The sequence below is a fragment of the Sodiomyces alcalophilus genome (assembly GCF_042370955.1).
Source record: "Sodiomyces alcalophilus JCM 7366 unplaced genomic scaffold ACRALscaffold_5, whole genome shotgun sequence".
Lineage (NCBI taxonomy): Eukaryota > Fungi > Ascomycota > Sordariomycetes > Glomerellales > Plectosphaerellaceae > Sodiomyces > Sodiomyces alcalophilus.
This window is the reverse complement of record NW_027263536.1, coordinates 1,225,616-1,242,216: the sequence shown is the minus strand read 5'-3', so window position 1 is coordinate 1,242,216 and position 16,601 is coordinate 1,225,616. Positions and strand designations below refer to the sequence as shown.

The 16,601-nt window shown below is 54.5% G+C and overlaps 7 protein-coding genes across 7 annotated transcripts; 4 read left to right on the top strand and 3 right to left on the bottom strand.

Annotated features, from left to right (window-relative positions):
• The first annotated feature begins 2,537 nt into the window (after positions 1-2,537).
• ACRALDRAFT_2035768 (uncharacterized protein) lies at positions 2,538-4,159 on the top strand. Its single transcript, XM_071020785.1, has 3 exons — positions 2,538-2,767; positions 2,894-2,953; positions 3,079-4,159. The coding sequence occupies exon 3, from the start codon at positions 3,306-3,308 to the stop codon at positions 3,564-3,566; it is 261 nt and encodes an 86-aa protein (XP_070874149.1). The 5' UTR covers positions 2,538-2,767; positions 2,894-2,953; positions 3,079-3,305; the 3' UTR covers positions 3,567-4,159.
• ACRALDRAFT_2087217 (uncharacterized protein) lies at positions 2,545-3,221 on the top strand (the record flags this gene model as incomplete). Its single annotated transcript, XM_071022491.1, has 3 exons — positions 2,545-2,767; positions 2,894-2,957; positions 3,083-3,221. Coding segments are annotated over 3 exons (426 nt in total), but the record flags the coding sequence as incomplete, so codon positions are not given.
• A 2,141-nt stretch (positions 4,160-6,300) lies between the features above and the next one.
• On the bottom strand, positions 6,301-6,666 carry ACRALDRAFT_1064834 (uncharacterized protein). Its single transcript, XM_071017054.1, has one exon. It carries the CDS (start codon positions 6,554-6,556, stop codon positions 6,380-6,382), a length of 177 nt encoding a protein of 58 aa, XP_070874148.1. The 5' UTR covers positions 6,557-6,666; the 3' UTR covers positions 6,301-6,379.
• Positions 6,667-6,991: 325 nt separating this feature from the next.
• Positions 6,992-9,573, top strand: ACRALDRAFT_1082664 (uncharacterized protein). The gene is made up of 2 exons (XM_071019344.1): positions 6,992-7,795; positions 7,916-9,573. The coding sequence occupies exons 1-2, from the start codon at positions 7,160-7,162 to the stop codon at positions 9,077-9,079; spliced, it is 1,800 nt and encodes a 599-aa protein (XP_070874147.1). The 5' UTR covers positions 6,992-7,159; the 3' UTR covers positions 9,080-9,573.
• A 494-nt stretch (positions 9,574-10,067) lies between these two features.
• On the bottom strand, positions 10,068-11,632 carry ACRALDRAFT_1064833 (uncharacterized protein; the record flags this gene model as incomplete). Its single annotated transcript, XM_071017053.1, has 1 exon — positions 10,068-11,632. A coding segment is annotated over exon 1 (860 nt), but the record flags the coding sequence as incomplete, so codon positions are not given.
• Positions 11,633-12,463: 831 nt separating this feature from the next.
• ACRALDRAFT_211757 (uncharacterized protein) lies at positions 12,464-12,920 on the bottom strand (the record flags this gene model as incomplete). The annotated part of the gene is made up of 6 exons (XM_071023770.1): positions 12,464-12,500; positions 12,553-12,643; positions 12,679-12,724; positions 12,750-12,778; positions 12,801-12,871; positions 12,904-12,920. 6 exons carry the CDS (start codon positions 12,918-12,920, stop codon positions 12,464-12,466), a joined length of 291 nt encoding a protein of 96 aa, XP_070874145.1.
• Positions 12,921-14,070: 1,150 nt separating this feature from the next.
• Positions 14,071-16,574, top strand: ACRALDRAFT_1082662 (uncharacterized protein; the record flags this gene model as incomplete). The annotated part of the gene is made up of 3 exons (XM_071019343.1): positions 14,071-15,711; positions 15,781-16,365; positions 16,455-16,574. 3 exons carry the CDS (start codon positions 14,071-14,073, stop codon positions 16,572-16,574), a joined length of 2,346 nt encoding a protein of 781 aa, XP_070874144.1.
• Between the last annotated feature and the right edge of the window lie 27 nt (positions 16,575-16,601).

The window sequence follows — 16,601 nt, the reverse complement described above, 5'->3', positions numbered from 1 at the left end:
CCAGCACGTGGGTCCAGCACTGACTGATAAGAATACACGTACAACGTACTCTTACTTCGTAGTGACGACGGTATCGGGACGATCTGTTTGACGACATTCTTATCTTTACTCGGTATTGCCAGCGTTCGACACCATGTTCGTCTTCATGCAGAGCGTCAATCCGCCCAGCTACCATACGGGCGCGAGGGGGATATTAGATGAGTGGAAATGAGTGGAAGCACCGATGTGAGATGATGTGTGCAACTTTTTCAATGCTGTGTACAACGTACGTGGTAGGCAATTTACCTGTATATTAAACTATTAAATTACATCTGCCTGACTATGTGTCGACGCGACATTTATGCAACTCAACAACACAAGTCTTCGCAGTCTCTGAAGCCCAGATAACAATGACTTAAGCGTGGCCTGCCCCTCGCGGGATACTCGTGCCACGCCCCACTTATTTGGATCTCGCTAAGCTCGCACCTACTAAGTAGGTGCTTCGCACCCTAATACACAACCAACCCTATTACATAGTTTAAAGCTATTCATAGTATCTCGATAGTCTTATACCCTTCGTAACAGCTTTAGATCGCCTCTATTAGCAACCTTAATAGGCTTAAGGTCTCTAACTAATTGTAGTCTCCGAGCTATTTTCGCGACCTCGAAATAGCCCCTCTATACGACCCTTTTTACCCTTTTTTTAGCTATAGCCACCACCCTTATAGCTTTAGCTATATTATCTTCTTCCCTGCGTTTAACTATCTTACGACCGTCTATAACGGTTAAAACGCCTCTAGATTAAAGCTATATATTCTTCTTATTACAACGCCTTTTCCTTATAGCCTTAGCTACCTTCGTACATAAAAGATCCTTCTATACCTAAAGTAGTTCGTGACTCTATATATAACTCCCTTTAATATACCGATTAAGAGCTTCGTGAAAAGGACTATTAGGATCCAGTTATTCCGCAGCTACCTCGCGTAGCCGATCAGTAACGCGATTAAGCTTCCGAATAGTTAGAGGCGTTCTAAACGGCGAAGAATTAAGGGCCCGTGAACAAGGGGGTGTCTATGGCTCTAGTGTTTTTAGGCGCCTGCCTTTAATTTACTATAGTATAACCCGTGGATTATAAGGCATGATACCAGTTCGTTTAAAGGCGGATCTGATCGTGGACTCTTTAAAAGTCTATAGTCGTATCTATTAAATAGCCTTAAGGAATTCTAGCTTAGTGAAGTTAATACAGCCATCACGAACAGCTTTATCGAGCTCCTTAGCATAATAGTGCTTTAGAGGCTAGAAGATAACGATATCGAGAGGCTAGAGTAGATAGGTTATATTAGGCGGCAGACTAAAGGGAATAATATTATAATCGTCATAATATTCAATAAACTTAATCGTGTAATAGGATCCAAAACCATTAAGCAGTAGTAGCCTCTTAGTCCCTCTCGTAAAGCTATTCGTACGGGCTTTAAAGTGCTTGATCCATTTAAGAGTGATCTTATCGTTGGCATAGCCTAAAGGCGAGAGGGCGATCGTGATAGCGTTTTCTAGACCCTTAGTGTTATACTAGCGGCTTATATAAATAGCTCCTATAAGGATAATTATAGGAGGGATCGTCCGCCCTCCCGCAGAGATAGCTTTAATAAGCGTGGCAGACTCTTAATTAGAGGTAACGCCTAGATATCGTGGCCTCCGCTACTTCGTGACGATAAGCTAATCTTTTCTAATCCTAATTCTAAAGCCAGTCTTGTCTATATTCCAGATATCGTCGGTATCGATTCCCTCGGTTATAATAACCTCGTATAGCTTATTATACTACTTACTAATAGCCTTAATATCTTCGCTTAGTTAACGGTCATGTTCTAGGATCTTCTAAAGGACGTAGTAATAGTTATGCCTCTTTAAAAAACGTCTAACCTAGTCACGGCCGACTATTAGAGGCGGGGTATCGTTATCCTCCTAAGTCGATAATAGGATATAGTTTATAGCCTCCTTTATAAACTCCTTACGAATAGAAAGCTATATACGATCTAGCCTATTAATATATCGATAAAGGGCTATCTCCTAAGCCTCAGAAAACAGTCCATAGGTTCGTGGTCGGCCTATTCGCTACGATAATACTCTATTAATACGTCTAGAGAGGGTATAGCGTGGGACTCTAAAATCTCGGGCTAGCTAGCTAATATTATACTCGTTAGTATCTTAAATTAAAGCGAGGGCCTTCCTAATTCTATCCTCGATTTATTCTTCGCGATTAAGGCTTATTTTAATAGGATTTTAATCGATTATTATTATAGCTATAGGAATAGCTTCAAACTATATAATAGGGTTAGTTATGCGTTAGGGTGCGAAGTACCTACTTAGTAGGTGCGAGCTTAGCGAGATCCAAATAAGTGGGGCGTGGCACGAGTAGCACACCATTGCCGGTTACCCTGGTTAATATGATTACATAATCACCGTCCGATGCTCTATCCGTACCTATCTACCTACTATGTCACTGGTACTCGCTCTGATTCACGAACATTTCCCGCGGTCTTTTAGCTCCCCAATGCAGTCACTACCATGTCCTTCCCGACACGGTCACTTTCAACCCGCATCCCGGGAGCTGGCTCTCGTGATGTGCCGGGGGGCTCGACAGGTCCATCGCCGGCGCTGGTTGCCCGCATCCAGGAGAAAAAGGCGGAACTTGAAAACCTCGAGCAACTTCGGGACCTAAGCGCGGCGGTCGCGACACAAATGGAATCGCTGGAGAAGCAGCTCTCGACGTTGTCCGACGGGACAGAAGGTGCGCATAGCTCTCGGGTGGCCCAGCCATCCAAGATATTACACACTAATCTACTCACTTATCGGAGCGGGCGGGGTCTGAAAGCCAAATGGGGCCAGGAGCTAACCAACAACTGGAAATGAACAGCAATCGCGACGGTCATCGGCAATTGGCACAATGTACTACGAGCAATAAACATGGCGTCCGGTACGTTTACGACTCGCCGCCGCTTTCTTTTGTACCCCCGACCGTTTCCAACGAGCACACGAGCCGGTGCAAAGGAAGGCGGGGAGGGAAGACCAGGCACTGACTGCGATGATCGTTGGTGACAGCGAGCATACCCAAACCGAAGATCAGCGAGACCGAACAGGGTCCGACGGAAGAGGCGACGATGACCGCGCCTCTGCCCCAAACCTTGGTGCGCATTCCGACCGAGCATGTGGCAACTCTACAGGCGCAGACGGAACAAGCAGAAGAAACGGAGCAGGCCACTTCGGCAGATAAAGACAATTCATGAAGGCTCTAGGGATCCTGACTAGACGGTCATATTTTGCTGCCCATGCCCAGGGACTGGCCCGCCCTGCATCATGCCGTCCTTTCACAACGGTGGCCCAGCCGGATTTGGTCCCTCAGGAGGTGGTGCCTGCGTTCTTTCGGACGGGACTTTGCCTGCCAGGATGTGCCCATCTGCCCAATTCGAGCAGCATGGCAGGCGCCTCCCCTGCAGAACGGCCAAACACCTGCGCCAAATTCCGAGCCGGTGGAATGGGAAGCTCTTGCTTCTGTAAGGATGCGAACGGGGCCTTATAAGGTGGGCTAGAGGACAACGTACTTTGTATGCTGCGGGGGCGGGGATGGACTGGTAAGGAGGCACAGGCGTCGGACTGTAGCCAGCCAATTTTGTGTGCACCTGCGGTACATAGACACCTATTACGTACGAATACCTAGGTAGTTAACTGTGCGTACAACGTACGGTGTCCGGGTGTGGGGCGTCTCTGTAAGCTTGAGGTCTGGTTGGAGGAGGAAGACGCGTCTTGTGTCGCGTCAAGAAAAGTGGAGAAGGAGACGGACATAAAACCAAAGTGAAGGCAAGAGCGAGCTTGTTGGGTGCCAAGTCCCATGGGCAGTTGCAGCTCCCACCGGGTAGGGTAGGTATCACCTCACCTGCTATCATAACAAGGTTATCCAGATGATGCAGTCACCCAGGAGTGCTGAAGCTCCTGCATATCACGGAGTAGCGACTGACACCTCAGGGGTTCCCATCGAGGTTCACGCCTCCCTTTGGGGAAGGAAAGATGTCGACGTTGTGGTATGTTGTCATGGCGGGTAGGCAACCCCTCAATCCAACTCATGGGTGACAAGTCGTCTGCCTTGTCCTCTCCCGTATGCTTGTTACGTGCTACTCTCTCGCCGCCATGACATGACACCCATCATCATCATCATCATCACCCGTTGTACAACGAGGCATCGGAGTTTCGTACACTACAATTACCATACGGACAACTCAATTAGTGTCAATAAAGCACAATTTGTACCAAGTAACAAATCATCATTTCCCTCCCCTGGTTCCCCCTTAAGCATCGGACATCGGGGAGAAGCCCCGGGCTTTACCCGCGAAATTACACCATGGTCTCGGCACCACCATCTCGCGCGGACCCTCTTGACCATCTCGCGCTTAGACTCCAGACTCTCAGTGTCAGAAGCCTAGAGAGGGAGAGGGAACGGCCGCCCACCCGCCGACGTCACGTCTGGTCTTCCACCGACACAGATTCTAGTTTTGAGCCTCTCGAAGTTATCGAGGAAACTTGCGAATCTGAAGATTCGTGTCAGTCTACTGACGAGAACTGCAACCCTCCCACGGCAGTCAAGTCTTCGGCCTTTCACGAGCAAGGTGAGCATATCTTCCTCTTTCCTCTCCCCTAAAACTTCTCCCCTTTTTGGTTCTCCCCCTTTTATGTCTGCGGAAGCGGGTTAAGATCAGACGCGAGAGAAAGACGGTGGTTAACAACAAACCCTCACTTACACCGGGTCACACACAGTACTTCGCGCTACCGGACATCACAACAGCCACCTGGCTGACGACCCTCACATCGGCGCCGCTATCGCCAAGCACCAGGCCGGCTGCTTCGATTACGTCCTCACCTTGCCTTACGACCGCCCCAATTCCAGTCCACGAGGCCGGGGCACCGCTCATTATGGCTGTAACCTGTTGATAGAGAAGAAGCATCTGGGAAGAGGAGTTTACTGCGAAGGTCGTCTCACCAACGTCTACACCCTGCTAGCAACCCACCTCGGCAACGAAAGTCAAGGCCACGACTCATCACACGTCGCGGCTTACGATTACAATATGACGACTGCGGAGCCCATTGTTCGCGTCACATCCCCTGCCGTAGAAAACAGTACGGATGGGGTGTTGGTCGACGAATTGATGCCGGGTGGCACTTCCTCGGCGTCTTTGGCCAACTCGTCTTCGTGGTCTGCCGTCGACAGCCGTCACGCTGGGGTTCGCTCCATCTCGACGAGCGAGAGCAGGGGATCTACTTTGAGCCACTCTTCGCCGCGTTCCACGTCAATCAGCTCGTCTCATGCGCGAATCGAGGACTCGGTAGAGGCGCTGGATAAGCTTGAGGATGACCTCGAAGCACTCGATGCGGCCACCCGGCTTGAACAATTCGTCTCTCCGGAGACGAAGAAGAAGGATAGTGCGGGGTCCTCCAAGAAGGGACTGAGAAAGTCGCCACCAATGGGGAAGGCTGCGACGGTTAGAGTGAAACCCACGACGACGAGGCCGTCGCTGCGCAAGTCGACCTCGATGACCTTTACCAACAAGGAAGACGGAACCAAGCCTGCTGCCGCACAGGGCGCGACGGAAAGCCTGGACAGGAAGCCTAGTGTGACCCGTCCATCCAGCCTGTTACCACCAAAGATTCCGGCCAAGTCGACGAAACCCCCCACCAGACCGAGCTTTGAGTTGCCCGGCGAGGCCGTTGCTCGACGGCTCAAGGAACAACGTGAGGCGCGGCGCTCGCTTCAGGCGAACCCTCCCAACAATGCCCCAATGAGCACGGTTCCGCAACGAGCCAGGTCGACCAAGGCACCGACGCGGCCCCATTTCGAGCTGCCTGGCGAAGCGATCTCGAGACGGAAACGTGAGCAGCGCGAGAAGGAGCTCAAGGAGAAAGAGGAGTTGGAGAAGAAGCGACGAGAGTTTCGAGCACAGCCCATTCGGGCCGGCGCTGCGCCCGCTACATACCCACGCGAGACGGCCGCGAGCCGGGCTCGTCGCCTAAAGGCCACGTCGGACGAGTCGGCCGCCCCGACAACGCCCGCATCGTCATCCAAGGCCGCGTCCACGGCTACGGCCAAAACCACGACCAACTCGTCCAAGAGAGTCTCGATGGTGATGGCCGGGTCGCCTCGACCTGCGCTGGCGAAGTCGACGAGCACGCCCTCTCTATCCGCCGTGTCTTTTGTTTCCCGCGGCAGGACGCCGGCAAGAACGGCGGCGCATGAGATGGAAGAGGCGGCGCACGAGAGCCGGGGGACGTCGGCATCGACTGGCAGCACCAGCGGTAAACGGAGCACGGTGTCGGCAGAAGATGTGCAAAAGCAGCGGCAACGGGGTAGGGAAATCTACGAGAAGGACAACTCGTATACGGAGCAACGCGAGAGGGAGCGGCGGCAGCGCGAAGAGGCGGCCAAGAAGGCGCGGGAGGAAGCGGCGGAGCGGTCTAGGCAAGCCAGTCGCGAATGGGCCGAGAAGCAGCGACGAAAGCGGCAGATGTTGGCAGCAGCGGCGGCGGCGTCCATGTCGGAGACTACATAGTAGTCGACCAAGGGAGCGATCTCTGGGGAAATGCGCATCGCTTTCCCCGTGCTTCCACACTGTCAGTTTTATGGATCCAGCTCTGGAGTTTCGGGGCTTGGTGTTTGTTTGTTTTTGTTCGGCATGTTTGACCTTGTCGGCTTGCGTTATTGTTGCCGTTATCATTATCATGATCAGGTATGGAGTAGGTACTTGTAGACAACAGAGAGAGTCGTAACATATTTACATTTTTGCTCAGTTCCTTTTTCTGTCACGAGTACACCACGATGAGGTAATAGTACTCGTACACATATGTACCTGCGATACAGTCAAGTGGTGTAGGTACTTTGCTTGGGAAATTGATTCCCCGCACATATTTTTCCCAGGACTGACAACTCGTCTCTTAATTTAGTTTTTATTATTTGCTCTTCTGATCAATGCCAAAGGGAGCAAGGGGACTGAATCGCCCGTGATGGAGATAACATACCTGGCTAAAACTGGTGTTCCTCATATCCCTTCGACTTGATAGGCAACTACGAAGTAACCTTCTGATGGGGAAGAAGACGAGGCATCATCACATTATCACATAATCACATCATCGCCACAAAATGTCGACTCGGCCCACGGTCCGTCTCCTTCAAGGCACATACCGGGGCACCGTCCTCTCCCGGGATGACCTCCCGCAGTCCGTCGAGGCATTCCTCGGCATTCCCTACGCCCGTGTCGTCCCAGGGCCCGCAGGTCGATTCCGAGACGCCGTCCCGGTGCCCGCCAGCCACGACACCTTCGACGCCGACGCCTACGGATGCATATGTCCCACCATTACCAGTAGCATCGACGAGGAAGATGGCTGGACTGTCGGAGAGGACTGTCTTGGCGTGAACCTGTTTCGGCCTTTGTCTTCTTCCTCTCTCTGCTCATCTTCCCCCACTGGACAAGAGGGGCAGCGCCTGCCCGTCGTCGTCTTCTTCCATGGGGGCGCCTTCAATTTTGGCAAAGGTGCGGATCGCGACATGGCCAGCTTCGTCGCCTATGCCGAGCGTCCCATCCTCGGTATCAGCTTCAATTGCCGTCTCGGGCCTCTGGGCTTCCTGCCGAGTTGGGTCTGCGGCAAAGAGGGCGTCTTGAACTTGGGCCTGCGCGACCAGAGGAGGCTGCTTGAATGGGTCCGGGATAATGCGGCTGCCTTTGGAGGAGATGAAGGATGTGTAACCCTCATGGGTGTCAGTGCTGGTGCTCACTCGGTATGCTATGAGAGACTGATGATTTCCCCTCACCCTTGACTCGTCTTTCGAAAAGAGGAAGAAAGGAGGCTTCGCGTTTCCTCTCATTACACTTGGCTCTAATACCGCATCTCCCTACAGATTGGACATCATATACTATCCTCCGAATCGTCCACGGCACCTCTCTTCCACAAAGCCATCCTCGAATCCGGCTCTGCAACGGCCCGGTCCGTGCTCTCTCCAGACCACTCACGCCACGAGCTTCAATTCCAGAGCTTCCTTGAAGAGGCTGGCCTCCCTCGATCCCTTCCGGCCGACGATATCCTTCCTCACCTCCGCTCCCTGCCTCTGTCCACCCTGCTCGACGCAGCCTCGTCCGTCTGGGGTCGCTTCGCCTCCTCCGTCCGCTGGCCCTTCCAGCCTTCCATCGACGGCGTAGGCGGCGTCATTCCTGACCTGCCCCTGCAACTCTGGTCGTCCGGCCGCGGACTCCGCCCGCCGCTCATCACAGGCTTCAACTCGCACGAAGGCACCACCTTTGTGCCCATGAAAGCCTCCTCACCCGCCGACTTTCGCGCTTTCTTCCAGACTCTGATCCCGGGCCTCACATCGTCCGATTTCGACGAACTGGACCGCCTGTACCCGCCACCGGACGTGGCTGTAGCCCAGGGGGAACCCTACACCCCGGCCGTCCCTTCGTACTGCGGGCCGCAGTGGGCCCGCCTCGCCACCGCCTACGCGCACCATGCCTACATTGCCCCCGTTCTGCACACGGCCCACCACGTCGCCATGGCGGGGAAGCCCGTCTACGTCTATGAATATGCCGCCCGCGCCGAACCCTTCGCGGCTGCGAACCACGGGGACGAAGAGCCCGTCGTCACCCACGATTTGGAGACCTTGGGCGACTTTCCTGGCCTCATCCCCGTCTCGGAGCGCATGCACGGCTTCTTTTCACGCTTCGTTGCTTCGCGTCAGGGAGACCCAAACCACGTTGATGTTGGCACGAACGACAAGAACGGCGACGGCAGGGGCGATACCGGGGCGGCTTTGGCCCCTCCGTCCCAGCAGCAGGAGGGTTATGACGACCCGGCATGGCCTCAGTTTGTGTCTCCCTTTGACGCCGACGGAGGGCCTGATGCGGGCAAGATCCTTGTCTTCGGCGAGGGTAACGACGAGCGCGCCGGGGGTGAGAGCGAGGGGGTCGTGGCTCGTGTGCGGACGCTGACGAAGAGGGAGATTGCACAATGTCGTTTTTGGTGGGAGCGCATGCCGCTCAGCCAGGGTTCGGGGACCCCGTTGAAGTAAAAAGATAGCAAAGGAGAAAAGAAATGGAGAAAAGACTGACAGAGGGAAAGGGAGAGGTGATAGAAAGTATGGGGGCCCAACTCGGACTGGAAGAACCCCCAACATTCTGATGAGAAACACGACGATTACGAAAGAACGTTATTACTACAAGGACGCATGTCCAGGGCGACAAGGCGTATGAGAAAGCGATTCTTTTGATATATATACTGACTGACAGCACTGTCTGACTCGTCTGGAACAAACAACCCAAGCTCGAGTAGAGGATCCATCTTCCATGAATAAGCCAGAGTGATGCAGACTGGCTATGCTCCCATGATAGGACCAGTATACCACTTTGGTGAACAAACGACGGATCCAATGTCATCTCGGGTTACAACCAGCAGAGAGAAGCTGAATCGCTGGCGCCCCTAATCCATGGTGGCACAATGACGCCCCAGCCGCCGGTTCCTGAACGCCTAGGCCCCGTCCGAGTTTTCCTAATCCCTGCCGAGCCTCCTGGTATTTTCTTTCCATGGCCGGTTTTAGGCCTAGAACGTTGTCTTCCTTTCCCTATCGTGTTGATCGTCATTAGGAGAGGAAGGGAATAAAAAAAAAAGACCTTGTCTCTGGCTCCGTGGGCTGTCACATAACACATGGCCTTTTACTGAAAACCCGTTACGCCTTGCTTTAGCCCGCCCTCCTGGATCCATCTTCAGGATGGATAGCCTCGAAGCCATCCTGCCTATAACGCCGCAGCAAGTAAAGAGCAAAGTGAGAGAGAAAGAGTGGGTGCGAGAAGAAAAAGTATGGACAGAGGGAAGGAGACTGCGAGAAAAAGAAGGAACAAAAGAACAGACTGCCGAGACAATGGCTGTCCTCCCGAGAAGGGCTGCGATGGGGTCCTCTAGTCGTCGTCGTCGGTGCCGGGCCACTCCGGGTCGCTCGCATCGTCCGACGAGTTGACAAAGTCCTCCATCTGCCACTGATTCTCTCTTGGTTTCTGGTTGTCGAGCTTGAGACTGACAACGTTGCAGAGTCCCTGGACGAAGAAGGAACCGTTGGATCCTTTTCCGGTCCGAGCCTGATCCGAATCCGCACCGCTGCCGCTCGGTTCGGAATCGTCATCATCGCCCATCTCAACGTCGTCATCGTCGTCGTCGTCGTCGTCGTCAAATTCGTCAGTCTCTGGTTCTTCGTACATTGTGCGACTGAGGGAACGCAAATTTTTCCCTGTGGTGCCCGCTCGCGGAGGGGACTCCGACTTTAGGGATGCGATCCGGACACTTTGACGCGAGGGTCGCGATGCCGACTTCTTCGTCTTGGCCTTAGGGGCCTGCTGAATGACGGGAGGGGACGCCTGGTTGCGGAGCGTATTCAGCTCCTGGGGCGGTTCGTAGGGCCGAAGGAAGACTGCCTCCAGTTTCTCCTGCCATTCTTGTCGCATTGTGCTACGCTGGCGCCAGGGAATGTCCAGCATGCACTTTAGGGACAAGTGCCGTAACATGGGCAGCTCGGGGCCACTGTCGATGAAGGATTGGAAGAACATCTCGGCCACGTGCGGGGTCCATCGCCGGAGAGTGTCGAGGTCAACCAGCTGCAGGGACGAGGGCCACTTGGGGACCTGGTCGGGAAGAAGCAGGTGGTCATAGTTGGGGGCGGCATTGCCCCAGGTTTCGTGTTCGCGGAAGCACCTCATGTTCATGCGCAGCTCCTTCAGATTCGGACAGGTCGGCCCCAGAATCGGCAAGAAGGCGAGATTGAGGGAGTGGTTGTGGTTCAAGGTGAGACGTTCCAGCCTCTGGCCGTGGGACGTGAGAAAGGCGGCGAAATCCGGCGACTCGAGGAACGAGCAGTTGACAAACTGGACGCGCTTCAGGGTCGTGGGGAGCAGGCCAAGCAGCAGCGGGCCGACGACGGTCGAGCTCTCAAAGGTGAGATCGACCAGGTGGTGCAAGACGGCCAGGCAGCCGGCGAGCTCGCGGACGTACGCTTCGTCGGCGGCGATCTGGGCCAGGTCATCGGGCGCCGGGAGTTTCTTGTGACGCTCCCAGGAGGGCATCTGGTAGTTGACAAAGTGGATGGTGCGGAGCTCGGAAAAGGTGGGCGTCAGGTGCAAGTCCCGCACGGTGGACAGGTTGCGGACGTATCCTTTCCTCATCATCCTGTCGTTCCACTGCCAGGTGGCCAGACGCGTCACGTGGCGCTTGTCGCCGTCTCTGGCCCATTGGGAGACCTCAAAGGCACGGAAGAGACGCGCCGGATAGTCGAAGCGGATATGCGCCGACAGGTTGCGGTAGGGGGGATCGTCGTAAGGATGCACGAGCCGGACCTCGGTTAGGTTGGTGAGGTTTTGGATGAGGAGACCGGGGTCGGCCAAACCGTCGCGGAGATGGGCCCTGGTAACGTCGATGTGAAGCGACTTGATCTTGGCTCGATAGTTGAACATGGTCTGCGAGGGACACGTCGAGAGCAGCAGGCTCAAGCGCTGCAGCCGGGTATCCGAGGTCAAGGGAGGGGTCCGGTACAGGACGTTCAGGGCAGGTTCCAGGAAGGCCCTGCAGACCAGAGCAGTCTGCAGCAACCACCGGGTCCTGATCAGGTTCTGACCCGGGATGACAGCGGCATACTCAAAGACCTGCATCCATACAAAGTGTCCTATGCATGCATCTGTCCAGTCGGGAATAACGGGGGTCGGCTCGTCCTCTTTGGGCAGAGGCTCGGCATCATCTTGTTGGTGAAGAAGTGCGTTTAGTTTGACGACGGTCGACTTGGAACGGCGAGCGATGCTGCGCCTCTTTCTGGGTGGGGTTGACGAGAAGACGGTATCCGGGGAGCTCGGAGGATGTGAGACTATCTTGTCATGGTCTTCACTATCATCGTCGTCGTCGTCGTCGTTGTCGTCATCTTCATCGTCATCATCATCATAATCGCTGAAATCTCCATTAGGTCGCCACTCATGGGGGAGTAGTTCCCTCTCACGGACATGGTCATTGTCCAGCTGGAAAGTCAGGCGTGGTTTCTTCTTCAGCAGGACCTCGTCCGAATCGACGGAGTCGTCGTCAACGACATAGTCACGATGGCGCCATGCACGTTTGTGCTTGGGAGGTTCGGCGACTTTGGCGGGTCTCGGGCCGTACTTGGGGCCAGTCACGGTGGTCGGCGTTGGTTTCGGTTTCGGCTCCGGTTCCGATCTCGGTCGTGGCCTATTTTGGGAGCCACGGGAGCGGGAGCGGGTCGTGGTGCCGCTGTAGATATTGGGCGTTTGCGATGGCGGCTTGGCCCCCCGGCGGGGGTTGCGACGAGTCGATGAATATTCACCGGAGCCAATCTCGTTTCGGGCCTCGAGCGGCTTCGGATTCGATGCCATGGTATCGACTCCCCGGGTCAAGGGACGGGACCCTCAAGCTAATTTCCAATTTGAGGGTACGAGGGCATGGGCATACTGCAGCAGATCACGTGTGTCAGCCAGACCCATGAAAGGCAAAGGAAGTCACGTGGTTAGGTAGGTGCTGAAGGAAATGACAATGACGTACCATGCAAAGGTTGATGTGAAGCACGTGATTTGGTGAGCCTTGAGTCGCCTTTCTAAAGCATGTGCAACTCTTTGCAGCTGCAGGAACCTGTTTCCATGGAGAGGCCCACCAGGGAAGAGAGGTCCTTGGTGTCCTACCTAGACTGTTGCAGGTCACACTTGCCCCACTGATATTGATGTCTTGATGTCTTGGTCTTGATGGATCACCACATGGGTTCAGTTCTTTGGGCTTGAGTATGGAGAATGGAGAAGAACAGAGCTTTTCGGGAATGTTTTTTTTTCTTCAGACTTTTATTGTTTCTCGGACCGTGACTGCAAGCCCTGAAGCATAGAAGGAGCAGTGAACTGTGCCGTAGCCGTTGAATCGGGGGATAATTAATGATCAAAGGCTCCCGGAGCGTTCAAATGCCCCGTTGAGTCGTACTGAAAGAGGGTAGGGTACCTGTCCCACAGGATCGATCGCAAGACGAGAAGGGAATAAGAAAAAGATACTAGATAGAAAGGAAAATGTGAACACGATGTAAGCGATTAGGAAGAAGGCCAAAGGTTTGAATTGGAAAACTTAAGTCTGGGTGAGCTGGCAACTTGTAATCGGACTTGTGATGTGAGGTGTCCCAGACTAAGACGCCAGCCACACTAGGTGGTGATGGGATGGCCAGCCTGTGGCTTGAGAAATACTGACAGTGGTATAGGAAATGACATACTGTGTTTCTATACTGTGCCTGTACTGCAAAGTGAAGGACCCACCAATTTCTGGCCTGGTGGGTCGGACTTTCCCTCTCAACACGACCTTTGGTATCCTATCGCGGGCACGCGTCCTGCGTGAGTGCTCTCGGCGATCTTTCTTCCCTGTCGGTGCAGCAGGTAGCACAACCATCCTGCTACTACACCCATTTGTTTCTTTGCTTTTTCTTCTTTTTACCTTCTTTTCCTCCATTTTCCCTCTTTCTTCTTAGAGCCTCTTTTTTAAAAAACTGATCGCCAATCATCCACAGAAAAGGAGGACCAAAAAAGAACAGAAAGAATCTCAGCCAAGGTCACGAGTGAACATCAACATCCGGATATCATCCCCTTCTTCATCACTGAGCTGGTGAACCTCTTGGCAGTTTTTCTTGGGCAAAAGTCAAGGCGCGTCACATCAAATCACATCACATCACGTTACGACCTATTCTATCGACTTTCCGAGGACTCCTTGCACTCTCTTCTTCAATCCAGTTCCATCTCTCTCCCTTTCATCTCCATACGCTTGCTCCTCTTAGGCAAGGGGGAAAAAGCATCAGAAACGCTGCCCGCTCGTCTAACCCCTCTAGAGGTGCTGGTTTATCCGACTCGTTCCGTTCTCGACCGCCCGGCTCTGCTGCGTCATTCCCTGAATCTGATATGCCTGAGGGTTCATCTTTGTTTTCGATTTGCTGTATAGGGAAATGTCACTCCATCAACTCCCTCAAGGACGGACTTGAAAACCCGTCCTCATTCCACTATGCCGATTGCCAGCCGGCCCAAGCGAAACTTACCTTTTCTGCAGAGGAACTGGGCTCGTGGATTTGATTCCTCACAGACCATGGGCAACGCCGTCTCATCGCCGTCCAAGGTTGCTGGCAATAAGCTTCACGAGTCCGTTTCCCCTGACCTCGATGGCCGGCCTCAGAAGCGCCGCCGAGTGGGCTCTACCGTAGCCACGGGGAGGAGACCCGCCAGTGGTGTCGTCGCTAAGGACCACTCGCTGGTTGATCAGCTCTTCGTCGCCCACGAGGTGGGGTCCATCCAGCGCACTCTTCGCGTCGATGTCTTGAAGATCGTCCACAAAGACCTGGCCAAGTTGAAAATCGGTAGCGGCCTGAACGACTCGACCGCTGGCTCATGTACTGTCCAGGAAACCAAAGCCCGGTGCAAGATCATGCTCACCCACGGCGGCACCAAGGTCGACGGGAGCGACGACGTTGTGCTCCATTGCCAGAGCCAGATGTGCACCATCAAGGCCTTCCAAAGCCCAGCCGGTCCCTTTCCCATGGCCCGCATCTATCTCACCCGGTCCTTCCACATTCCAGAGGATAGCATCCTCATCAACCGTACCGATAATCACCTCTTCGACTTGGCCGATTCGTACAAGATTACCGTCGAGTTGGAAGCCGTCGGTCCGGGTGCCTGGCCCCCTCTGGGATTCTTACCTCTCTCCGAACCCGGCCTGCCCTCCCCGGGCGCTTCGAGCCGCACCAGGACCTGGGTTCTAGCCGGCGAAGTAGCCCACATTTTCGGAAGGAGCCGGTCCATGATACCCCTGAAGTTGCGAAAATCACATTCCCAGACGCTTCCCACGGATTACCTCATCGATGTCGACGCGCGATGGAGTACGGGCTACGAGGCAAGCGCCATCAGGCCGCTGGAGAAAGGCGTCGAGCCTTCGATCATTGTCGAGGGGATGACCTCTCCCGGGAGGAAGCAAGCTGCGCAAGAGGATGTGCAAGAGGATGCCGTCACCAGGAATGCCGTCGCCAGGAATTCTGTCGCCAGGACTTCCGTCGCCAGGACTTCCGTCGAACAGCCGAATGGACACGTGAATGGGGACAACCGCGACGACGACGAGGACCAGCAACAGGACGGGGAGCTCACGCCCAACCGCTCCCTGAGGACGCGGGAGGCCAAGAACTACAACTTGAAGCTGCTAAGTGACAGGGCCCAAGGCAAGGAGAGGGCCCGAAGAAAACGAAAGAACGTCGATGTCACCGAGAATGGCCGCATCTCATACGACCTACCGGCCGAGCAGGTCCACCTCTCATCATTCCGATGCGTGACCTGCGGCAACTCACACGCATCCCTAAAACTGTTACAGGCTCACCTGGAGTGGCGCCATCCCGAGTACGAATATGTCGCCCAATCCACCACCAAGGGCATCCATTTTCAGGTGTCCCACCGGGGTGACGCGGCCGCCTTCGACCCACGCACGTACGAATTCACAATGCCCACCAAGGCCTTTGGCCTATACTCCTCCGGCGACGGAGAAGATGGGACGGGCTCCGGCAACCGGGTTCTTCCTAAACCCAGCGATGACTCGGATCTTGTCCGCAATGGCAGATCGAAGAGCAGGAGTGTGCCCACGTTGCGAAGCGCGGAAGCCGAAGAAGTAAATCAATTCCCTCTACCTTTAACTGACCATCCTAGTCTTGTCCAACCAAATGGTCCTTGCTAACAGGCATCTCCCCAGCATCCCGTTCCAAAGTCCGTCCCTGAGCCCAAAAAGATTCTCATACCCAAGACATCGCAGCCGCTCTACGACCCGCTCAGCCGGGCCCCGCTTGAACCCGGAACAGTGTTTCGCAGACTCAAACCAGACGATAGATGGCTCGTTCAGTGGCATCGCGAGGCGATTGAGGACTTTTCCGATATCCCCCCCGAAGAGAGGGAATTCATGACCACCTGGGACGAGTTCATGCTCACCCAGCGCATCGCCACAGACGCATTCTTGCCGTCGTCTTGGCTGGAGTTCGTCAAGCTCAAGGCCGACTGGCTCGTCCGTTCGGCGTCCCGAATGACCGAGTTTGGGAAGCATTTGTCTTACCTCTTAATGAGGGACGTACTTAACGACAAAACAATCAAGGAGGCCTTCCAGGTCATTGCCTCTGCCAGAGCGAGACTCAAGCAACAAGAGTACGACGGCCAGCCGACCGCATCGCCCGGACAGTCGCCCAAGGAGCACCAGCAACGCAAGAGCGCTGCCAACTGTCAAGTCTGCAACCAGCAGGTTCTAGGGCCGCGGTTGCTGGTGTGCTCGAACTCTGTGAGTATCGCCCGGACACATGTCCATATGCGGTCCTTCTGGGAGTTCGTTCTCACGTAATCTCGAAAAGCTAACAAAACCCCCTCTAGTCTTGCAAGCGACGCATCTACCACTCGAACTGTATCCAGGAGGCCGCCAAGATGGATGTCCACGAGGACGATTGGGTCTGCAACACGTGCATCGACATCCCCCCGGCGGAGCGGACGTAGGTCGTCCAGCCTCGCCAGCATCGGATT

What these genes read in the sequence shown, in the direction of transcription:
- ACRALDRAFT_2035768 (XM_071020785.1), top strand. Translation starts at nt 3,306, where the DNA reads ATGCCCAGGGACTGGCCCGCCCTGCATCATGCCGTCCTTTCACAACGG.
- ACRALDRAFT_1064834 (XM_071017054.1), bottom strand. Translation starts at nt 6,556, where the DNA reads ATGGACGCCGCCGCCGCTGCTGCCAACATCTGCCGCTTTCGTCGCTGC.
- ACRALDRAFT_1082664 (XM_071019344.1), top strand. Translation starts at nt 7,160, where the DNA reads ATGTCGACTCGGCCCACGGTCCGTCTCCTTCAAGGCACATACCGGGGC. An exon ending in TCAGTGCTGGTGCTCACTCG is followed by an intron (nt 7,796 to 7,915) that starts GTATGCTATGAG and finishes ATCTCCCTACAG; the next exon opens with ATTGGACATCATATACTATC.